This window comes from Oncorhynchus clarkii, chromosome 5, assembly GCF_045791955.1.
Source record: "Oncorhynchus clarkii lewisi isolate Uvic-CL-2024 chromosome 5, UVic_Ocla_1.0, whole genome shotgun sequence".
Taxonomy (NCBI): Eukaryota; Metazoa; Chordata; class Actinopteri; order Salmoniformes; family Salmonidae; genus Oncorhynchus; species Oncorhynchus clarkii.
In genome coordinates, this window is record NC_092151.1 from 91,123,447 (window position 1) to 91,134,682 (window position 11,236).

General features: G+C 42.4%; 1 protein-coding gene across 1 annotated transcript in view; it reads right to left on the reverse strand.

The window, feature by feature from the left end:
- Positions 1-5,219, reverse strand: part of LOC139409560 (activating transcription factor 6) — a 112,398-nt gene extending 107,179 nt beyond the window's left edge. The window contains exon 1 of the mRNA XM_071154892.1: positions 4,955-5,219. Coding sequence (XP_071010993.1) covers positions 4,955-5,051 — 97 coding nt within the window. The 5' untranslated portion in view covers positions 5,052-5,219. The remainder of the gene's footprint in view (positions 1-4,954) is intronic.
- Between the last annotated feature and the right edge of the window lie 6,017 nt (positions 5,220-11,236).

Here is an 11,236-nt window from a genome sequence, read left to right on the forward strand (position 1 = left end):
ACGGCCCACTTGTTTAATCAAATTAGTAAACATTCCATTTATGTTTTCCTGTTTGTAAGGGCTCCCGAGTGGCGCAGCAGTCTAAGGCACTGCATCTCAGTGCTAGAGGCGTCACTACAGACCCTGGTTGGATTCCAGGCTGTATCACAACCGGCCGTGATTGTGAGTCCCAAAGGGTGGCGCACAATTGGCCCAGTGTCGTCTGGGTAGGGTTAGGCCGTCATTGTAAATAAGAATTTGTTCTTAACTGACGTACCTAGTTAAATAAAAAATATATTTTTTAATTAGAATGTGCTTTAAAATGACTAAAACCAAATCTAAACTGTGTAGACATAATGGACCTACATTCATAGTACATTTTCTTGAAATGTCCAGTTCACTAAAAAATCACAACAAATTCAAGCTAGACTGTCACAGAGCATCAAAGAATAGAAAACGATGAATAGAGGACTATTTTTTTGTTAATTTTGACCATGAGGAAATATAGCCAATTTTCAGTGTGGCCCTTCGGACCTTGTTGAAGACAATGGTTCTGGACTGTATCATGTTAGCTCCCCTCTTATACTGACTCTAGTCTGTCCTGAGGAACCACTGAACCCACTGGGAGTCTGGACTGTATCACGTTACTTCCCCTCTCATTCTGACTCTAGTCTGTCCTGAGGAACCACTGGGAGTCTGGACTGTATCATGTTAGCTCCCCTCTCATTCTGACTCTAGTCTGTCCTCTGGAACCACTGGGAGTCTGGACTGTATCATGTTAGCTCCCCTCTCATTCTGACTCTAGTCTGTCCTCTGGAACCACTGGGAGTCTGGACTGTATCATGTTAGCTCCCCTCTCATTCTGACTCTAGTCTGTCCTCTGGAACCACTGGGAGTCTGGACTGTATCATGTTAGCTCCCCTCTCATTCTGACTCTAGTCTGTCCTCTGGAACCACTGGGAGTCTGGACTGTATCATGTTAGCTCCCCTCTCATTCTGACTCTAGTCTGTCCTGAGGAACCACTAGGAGTCTGGACTGTATCATGTTAGCTCCCCTCTCATTCGGACTCTAGTCTGTCCTGAGGAACCACTAGGAGTCTGGACTGTATCATGTTAGCTCCCCTCTCATTCTGACTCTAGTCTGTCCTCTGGAACCACTGGGAGTCTGGACTGTATCATGTTAGCTCCCCTCTCATTCTGACTCTAGTCTGTCCTGAGGAACCACTGGGAGTCTGGACTGTATCATGTTAGCTCCCCTCTCATTCTGACTCTAGTCTGTCCTGAGGAACCACTGGGAGTCTGGACTGTATCATGTTAGCTCCCCTCTCATTCTGACTCTAGTCTGTCCTGAGGAACCACTAGGAGTCTGGACTGTATCATGTTAGCTCCCCTCTCATTCTGACTCTAGTCTGTCCTGAGGAACCACTGGGAGTCTGGACTGTATCATGTTAGCTCCCCTCTCATTCTGACTCTAGTCTGTCCTCTGGAACCACTGGGAGTCTGGACTGTATCATGTTAGCTCCCCTCTCATTCTGACTCTAGTCTGTCCTGAGGAACCACTAGGAGTCTGGACTGTATCATGTTAGCTCCCCTCTCATTCTGACTCTAGTCTGTCCTCTGGAACCACTAGGAGTCTGGACTGTATCATGTTAGCTCCCCTCTCATTCTGACTCTAGTCTGTCCTGAGGAACCACTGGGAGTCTGGACTGTATCATGTTAGCTCCCCTCTCATTCTGACTCTAGTCTGTCCTCTGGAACCACTGGGAGTCTGGGCTGCATCACATTATGCTGCACAGAAGTTAACTCACTTGATCGACGCAACACGGCATGTACAAATGTTGAAACTGTTCATTACTGTTCGCAAAACAATGGTTCATTAAAGGCAGGAACACTTTACAGGGCAAAAAGACACCGGTAGCTTCCAGCTTTGTAGGCTAGCTTTCTTTGCTAGCTGACAGCTGAAGCTAAAATCACTTCACTACCCTATTACCTTGTTTGTGATACACACAATAACACAAAATATTGCTGGATTACAAAGCGGATTGTCACCAAAAACTTTATACTTTCATTTTGTCTCCCCCAGTCAAGATCATCTTTGCTCGAGCAGACTGTGTGTAAATGTCGTGGGTCTCAAAGCAGCAGTAGAAACAATAACAAAGCCGCGTCCCCGCCCCCTGGTACAGTGAGAAGCTGAGGGAATGGGGCTGGAGAAATGTAAACACAAATTCATAGACAGAGAGCTATGGATGCAAGAATCAGTCCCAGCCATGATATGAAAATGATAGTTTTAACCATGTTTTGAGGCTGTATAGTGTTTGTTTACATATTTCTCATGTTTACACCGTTGGAGTAAAACAAGCTTGTAATTTTGGGTTCTGATGGGGGTGTGACAGTTGAACTAAGCTCATGAGACATTTATAAGTTATATTCTTTAGGAATCAATGGATACATACATATCAGTACATTTATACGTCCAAAAATGGATGTAACAACTGCTGATTGCCCCTTTAAAGAGACGGTGCACACTTCTATAAAAGAGATTACTTATTCTATGCAAATGTTGTTGATCAGCATTATAAAATAAAAGACCTAAATGGAAAAGAAACAGATTTCTTTTCATCCATGAAAAATCAGCCAGAACAAGCTCAATAACTCAATGCATGCACACAGTCCTATTGAATATGCATCCACCTGTATTGTGAATAGGCCTAGGCTACATCTTGATTTACCCAGTTTGTCAACAGACTACAGATTTACTATTCAAACAAATTATTACTATTATGTAGTTAGATTTTTTTTTTTTTTTTTTTTTTTACCAAAGTCAAATTGAACGTTTGACTGTATAATTGATTCATTAATGCATACATTAAAACAATCTAAAATGACTAAAGTAATGAATGATATTGAAATCAAAAGATTTGTCTGGATTAAGTGCCATTCTTATTTTGCTTGCCCTGGTATCATTTTGGTGTTGTTTTGGTAGATTATCGTGATGGTATCGAGTATTGTGATACTAAAGGTATCGAAGTCAAAATGCCAGTATCGTGACAACACTAGAGCCTACATGTTACGCATCCATCACACCAACAGCGTCATTTGCGTTTTGCTACACCAGAAGTCCATTCATTTCCAATGGAACGCTGCGTTTGCCTTGCAGCGTTGCGTTACATTACAGAGGAAGTTGCAGTGCGTTCTGGGTGGTGCACACGTTGGATTTATCGAACGTACGTGTCAAACTGTACGCGAAGACGGCTTGGCAGAAATGGTAGCAGAAGGTGTAATGTTGAACTTTTTGTTGCACACAAATCCAGATGATGCTGCGTACCATTTTGCACAATGACCCTGTAGGTGTGATAGAGAGGTGAGTAAGCATTTCACTCTTGGATTCTAAAAATAGCCTAGGCTAGCCTAGCTCATCCACATATGTACATTCTTATAGTTTACTTAGATTTGTGTGTATTCGGTATTTGTCGTGGAATTGTTAGATATTGCTGCACTGTCTGGGAACTAGAAGCACAAGCATTTCGCTACACTCGCAATAAACACCTGCTAACCATGTGTATGTGACCGATACATTTGATTTGATCATGACTCTCAGTTCCATTACATAACACATAAGAGAGTCATTGGACCAAGGTATCTTCTGTATGAGGGAGTTGTGTTAAGAGCCCCTACACTCGTTACAAAGCATATTTACGGAAGACAGCCGTAAAACAAAGCCACCTGTGGAAATTAGCTGTCTAGCATGCTCTGAACACCTGTGTGCAACTGAAGAAACGTGAAAACAGAAACGTGTTGTCAATGAAAAAATTCAGTTGGCTGCAACTGTGATAAAGCCGGTTAAAACTGTGTACATACAGTAAGTGTATATTTTGTATTAGTGAAATTATGTTTGATGTGATATTAAAGTAAAGGGCTTTATGTTTATTGAACCCTATTGCAATTGATAATCGATTCACGTTTCGATTTGGCTGTTTTGGCCGCAAGAGCCAGTCTACCTCTGAAAATAACGTACGGCAAGGGTTTTTACAACTAACCCAAGAAAGACCACACAGCATGTCAGCAAATGACACATAGTAGGAGCCGATTGGCGCGTTCTAGCATGTATTTGCATATTTCCTTTAGGGAGGGCCTACTCTGTGAAATGCGAGTACACTCCTTCTAAACAACGCAATTTCGGGGAAACTTTGGCAAAGGGTAAAGTCTACAAACATGTGTCCACTCTGTTCGTAATAGATTCTAGTTTTAGAAACAGAAAACTGCATTGAGATCAAATGTTTAATCGATGAGGAAATAAGCAGAAATATCGGCCAGATATTCCATCTAGCTCCATCTTGCTAGCGATTGCAAACGCCAACCGGATGCTTCACATTTATACATCCGGTTAAATATCTGTCTCGATGTTCTATCTTTGCTTAAAATGTAACAGTTGGCTCCTTAATAAGAGTGCATTTTGGGCTAAGGCTAGCCATATCTATGACTAAAAGGATTAGACGTTTTGCAATCTAATGTTTTTGTTTCTCTTCTCGCGAATTCATAACCCTACACCCATCTAACAGGCTAGCTAGTACCCCCACACACAACAAAAATCATTATATATATATTTTTTATGATGATAATAATAATAACATATATTCGTACAGGGCAGAGATAGTTACAAATAATTTAACTTAGATTGTAGAGAATTCAGATTGTAAAACGTTATTTTTAGACATGGCAACAGCTACCAGTGGGCGATAGCGGTTACTGACTTGAGGCAGTTAAACGTTAGCTAGCCAGCTTGCCAAATAACTAGCTAGCTACTATGTTAGCAACAAGCATGGCAAATTAAGAACATTCATTCGATAGACTATAACCATCGTAAACACAACCAACATGTTGACATTTGTAGTACATATTTCCGAGGAGTTAGTGTCTCTCTTTAACCGTACACTAGCAAGCTAACGTTAGCTGTTGGCAAGTGACGCTTGCTTACCCCACTCGCCATCCTGGTCGATGGACATGGTGCCAGTTTCACTGTTCATCATTTGTTGTTCTTGAGTCTCGAAGTCTAACATTAAATCGGACGACATACTTCCTCGAATACATTAGTAACCGATTTTAAAGAAATAGTTTATTCTAATAGGTCATAAGCTTAGCATCGGCTGTACATGTTGCTGGTTCGTATTCACAGATAAATGTTCTTCCTGTTCTCCTAAAAAAAAAGAAGATACACACACGTCTTGCTTTACCGTAAATCTACGGCTCCCGAGAAGGATATATAAATCCCTCGGTGGTTGTAATGACGAGATACACCATGAGGCTGCAGCAAAGCACAGGTTCTAAAAAGTATAATTTTCCTTAACCAGTGGGTGCACACAATTAGCCATATCCGTCATCCCAATTTAAAACGATTAATTTATATTACTCCTAAAGTGAAGGGGACAGATATTTTGTCAACAGTGGGCTTAGGGTTAGAAGGGCATCATTGGTTTAGTAAGGTTAATTTATGCAGAGAAAGCGGATGTTCTGATTTAATCGTCTAGCGACTTTTGGCTTCTATTCATGCCTTTAAATTAAAAACACAACTACACCCCAAAAACACAATTATTCACCGGTTCCACCCCAGTAGCAGCCTCAAATATGTTTCAATTAACAAAATAGTCCTACAATTATATCTTCCAAGTGAAAGAGGCCTTGTCCACTCAGACTATGGTCTATTGTAGACTATATCTAGAAATGCTGTATACACATTTGAAAGGTGAGACAGCAGCAGCCAGCTCAAATAGCCCAGCTATGTTCCATAGCTAGGTTTCTTTTCCAATCGATCAGACAGACAGATGGGGACATGCCAGTCAGTTCAAACTGGGCCGGGGTCCTGTTCTGTGGTAACAATAGAAGCCTGTTCTTTCCAGGTATATTCTTAGACATTAGTGGTGATTCCTAAATGCCCCAGCCGCAGGTCACTCACATTGGCATAGTAAAGATCAGTAGCAAGTGCCTGCTTGGAATAATCTGTCCTGGGCAACTTGGGACAGGGAAGGCTTAACCTGAGGTGGTCTTCCTGATTACCTCCCTACGCATTGGATGGATTGGATCCTCTCTGTTCTATAAAGAAAAGCTCCAGATAAAGATATTTAACCTCTTTCTTTACTCGATCATTATGTGACAAAGTAACAAGACCATTAAAACATAATCAATCGTGTTGGTAGGTTGATGTAGTCTTGATTGTATTGTGTTACTAACTGATAATAACATTGAATGGTAGTGGTAGTTGTTTGGAGGCGCACGGTATGATGGGTAGTGGCGTTGGTGTTTTAAACTGACGATAGGTCCAGGTCTAGGAGGTCCCATTGTGGTGATTGTGTGTTAAGCCCCTAGAACCAGACAGGAGATTAACAGGTTACCCTAATGCCAGAAGTCAGAACGGTTAAACGGAACATCTGTGTAAAATCGATTAGGGGATTTGGATACATCCGTTGCTATGGAAAATGCTACGTCTGGGTATGATTAATTTTTCTGTTAGATCATAACTGGTAGGTAAATCTGAAGCACAACATTGTAATTACATTGTAATTTGCATAATTCATAACAGACCATTAATTTACTATTGTCTTGATAACAGTCCATTCAGACTATCTAATTTAATTTGGGATAAAAAAAATACGTCTGTGCAAATCCTACAGCAATCCTGCATACGGGAATTTAACAGGAAAAATCCCACATGGTTTTTGTGGCCATTTTCCTGTGAAACAACCTGCAGGGTTTCTGTAGGATTTTGACTGTGAGTTAGTTACTGGTTTCCCGTAATCCTTTCTGTTTGTTTACAACAGGATCCAATGCTGTCTAAGTGAACAGAATACAGTTAGCTGTACCTGTACATGATGAGGAGACGAGGTGGGATAAACAGCACTAGCATGCATGCGACTGACGGCTCCTTTACCATCCTGTTACACTAATAGATTGGCGTCTGTTCATAGCCTTCAAAAGTGTTACAAGAATGAGACTCAACATTGTGTATTTTTATTTTTTTTTAATTTTATTTCACCTTTATTTAACCAGGTAGGCAAGTTGAGAACAAGTTCTCATTTACAACTGTGACCTGGCCAAGATAAAGCAAAGCAGTTCGACAGGTACAACAACACAGAGTTAAACATGGAGTAAAACAAACATACAGTCAATAATACAGTAGAAAAATAAGTCTATATACAGTGTGAGCAAATGAGGTGAGATAAGGGAGGTAAGGCAACAAAAAGGCCATGGTGGCAAAGTAAATACAATATAGCAAGTAAAATAAATACATAAAAAATAAACACTGGAATGGTAGATTTGCAGTGGAAGAATGTGCAAAGTAGAGATAGAAATAATGGGGGTGCAAAGGAGCAAAATGGAGCAAAATTTTGAGACCACCAGTTTGTTTGTTTCATGGATTTGCCATAGACTGTATTAGGTCTGTTCCCCTCTTTTACTCTACACTCATTTGTTGTTCCCAGAGAACCAGTGGAAAGCCAACCATTTCATGTTGCATATGCCTAGATCCCCCCCCCCCCCCCCCCGCCCCTTACTGGGGCTGGCTATCAGGGATGCTGGTGAAAGACAACAACTTCAAGGAAAGAATATGGAGGTGGAGAGGGAGAAAGAAAGAAAAAGGGAGAGAGGCAGAGAAAGAGGGAGAGAAAGAGCAGATCTGATTCATATGGGAATTTAATACTAGCCCAGCTCTATCATCGAGACTCATGAAAAATATTCTCATTCCTGGCATGCTCACCAGAGCACTTTCCCTGCCAACTAACCACACAGGGAAGGAAACAAAATGAGATAAAGAGGACCCCAAGGAGATGGAGAGAGAGAGAGGGGGGGGGGGGGCGGTTAGAGAGACAGAGTCCCTGGACCTGGAGAGAGAGAGAGAGAGAGAGAGAGAGAGAGAGAGGGGGCGGTTAGGGAGACAGAGTCCCTGGACCTGGAGAGAGAGAGAGAGAGAGAGAGAGAGAGAGAGAGAGAGAGAGAGAGAGAGAGAGAGAGAGAGAGGGGGCGGTTAGAGAGAGAGAGTCCCTGGACCTGAGAGAGAGAGAGAGAGAGAGAGAGAGAGAGAGAGAGAGAGAGGGGGCGGTTAGAGAGACAGAGTCCCTGGACCTGGAGAGAGAGAGAGAGAGAGAGAGAGAGAGAGAGAGAGAGAGAGAGGTAGACAAGAGCTTGCTTAGTTATAAACAAAAAGAAAGATCAATCCCTACCAAACAGAATCCCGGTCTGCCACATTTAATCTTTTGTGTTTGTGAGATGGATGATGTTCGTTACTGTTGTGTGGCATAGTCTCATCCCAGCAGCCACGAGGAAGGGGAACATTTATCATCTCAAGCCTATATATGGGGAGGGGGTAGGGGTGTAGGTGGATGGGGGAGGGGAGCAGAGGGGTTTGATAAAGCATGATGGAGATGGGTTAATGAGGACAGAAGCAGATGAAGAGAGAACCTTCTCCCATGACTTCCCTTAAACACACTATAAGCACAAATCAAATCAAATTAAATTTATTTATATAGCTCTTCGTACATCAGCTGATATCTCAAAGTGCTGCACAGCCAGAGAGAGAGAGGGGAAAGAGTGTATTTTTGCAGGCATTGACTGTTTTGTGTTCTGTGATGTGTATGTGTGTTTCGTTCAACATGGTTATTTTTGCTGTGCATGTGTAATGGAGGTCGTTCGGTGAACTAGGCTCATGTGATGAGTAATGTGTGCCTTAGACCTGAAGACTATAAGATCCTCAAGCTGATGCATAGGCTTTAGTTCAGTGGGCTAACACATTCCTGACTCTAGGTTGGTCAGTGTTGCTCCTTCTCTGTTCTGCTTCTGTCCTCCACTATAAGAGCTGTGCTAGCAGGTGGCCCAGGTCTGTTGTGTTGGGTGAGGGATTAGGCTTTAGGACATTGTTTGGTGGGAATGGTGCTGTGAATACAAAGGGATTAGTCCAAAGGGTTGCTTCATTGACCGTGTGTGTGTGTGTGTGTGTGTGTGTGTGTGTGTGTGTGTGTGTGTGTGTGTGTGTGTGTGTGTGTGTGTGTGTGTGTGTGTGTGTGTGTATATATATATATTTGTGTTTGGGAGGTGGCTTGGAATTTAGGTGATGATGGTAGAGATCTAGATGGAATGGTAAAATAAAATAATGCATCTGCCAGTAGTCTTAACACCCCACAGCTTCAGTAGTCCAACACCCCACAGCTTCAGTAGTCCAACACCCCATAGCTTCAGTAGTCTAACACCCCACAGCTTCAGTAATCCAACACCCCACATCTTCAGTAGTCTAACACCCCACAGCTTCAGTAGTCCAACACCCCACAGCTTCAGTAGTCCAACACCCCACAGCTTCAGTAGTCCAACACCCCACAGCTTCAGTAGTTCAGCACCCCACGGCTTCAGTAGTCCAACACCCCATAGCTTCAGTAGTCTAACACCCCACAGCTTCAGTAGTCTAACACCCCACAGCTTCAGTAGTCTAACATCCCACAGCTTCAGTAGTTCAGCACCCCACGGCTTCAGTAGTTCAGCACCCCACGGCTTCAGTAGTCCAACACCCCACAGCTTCAGTAGTCCAACACCCCACAGCTTCAGTAGTCCAACACCCCACAGCTTCAGTAGTCCAACACCCCACAGCTTCAGTAGTCCAACACCCCACAGCTTCAGTAGTCCAACACCCCACAGCTTCAGTAATCCAACACCCCACAGCTTCGCCTATCTTTGAGGTAATGTTGACAATAACATTAGGCCTTCTACTCAATCCTGTTGAATATTTGCACAAGCCCCATTCCTTGACTGCCGTACAAATGAAATGCAATTTAAGAGATGTGCTAAAAGGCTATTTCATATGACCTCAGTCTTGGCAACATGAAAGCATGGTATGGTATTGTGCTTGTAAATCTTACTTCTGATTTCCTCCCCTCAATTTCCCTCTCCATGTGGTCCATAAAACCATGTGCAACCCTTTAAAAAGAAAATAGGAATACCTTGAACCACATGCAGCCATTAGGAACACACAAAAGAGAGAACTGACAAATAGCCCTTTTAATGCCTTTCTTTGACTTTAATGAATTTATGTAATCTAATGGAGGTGGTGGGGGTGGGGATGAGGAGGGGTAACAAATGAAAAGCCCTGATCAGTGTACAATGACTGGAGAAAAAAATACCATTCATCTTGGCTAGTATCCTCCGGGGCTCGTTGTTACAAGGCCGCGGGTCGAGGTGCTTGTTCCATTAACAGGGCAGCGAAAGGCTCTCTCTGAGTGGTCAGGGGCCGGCGTTGACAGAGCGTCTGCGCGGCCTGCTCCCCCAGTTCAAGATTGTGAATCCCTCAGCGCGGGTTGACTCCTGAGTAACCTTCTGAGGTACCGCGAACTCACCCTCAAATGACCCCAAACTCTGAAGAAAGATCTAGGGGGATTCCAGGGGGTCACGAGACCCGGACCCGCACTTTTCAATAGGTAGACCGCTGAATGTCGAGGGTGCTTTGGGTTGCCGGAGAGAGAGAAATAATTATATATCACTACACAAACAAAAACATCGCACACAGGCGTTCAGATTACACATAGAATACATTACACACATACGCACACATTGACACATTTTTGTTAATTTGAATCAATCCCATTTAATGGAAATGGGCCTAATCATATTCAAAATTAAGCTAAATGTGTGAACATAATTCAGAAGGTGAAAATATTGTAGGCTATTAAAATCGGTAAGCAGCCTATTCACACAATTCATAACGAGGGACTGACTACACGAAACAATATGCCTCTTGGCCCTACAAAATGTCTTAATGATCTTTGCCAGGTTGCAGTTGTAAATGAGAACTTGTTCTCAACTGGCCTACCTGGATAAATAAAGGTGAAAACAAATCAATAAATCAAAATGTCATTACAGAGTAATTACAAAACATAGCCTAAAGGCAAAGATTAGACAAAAAAATAATATATATATATATATTGTTGAAATTATGAATAGGCTCTATTTGGTAGGCTATAAAACACACAAATTAAATGTAGCCTAAAATAAAATGAGCGTAGAAGTAGAGCGTATAGAAAGGCTTTTGGAAATGTGGAAACATCCACCTGATTTCACTTAGCTTAAAAAACCCACGACTCTGGCTTTTCGAACGCCATATTGGATTTTTTTTCCCCCTCGTTACTTTCTGTTTGCGAAAATGATTTGTGTCACATTTTATACATTCTAGGTTGCAACGTTGTTACGCTGCGAGGCAAGAAGTTTCGTCAGGTTCGTGGGCTTAGAT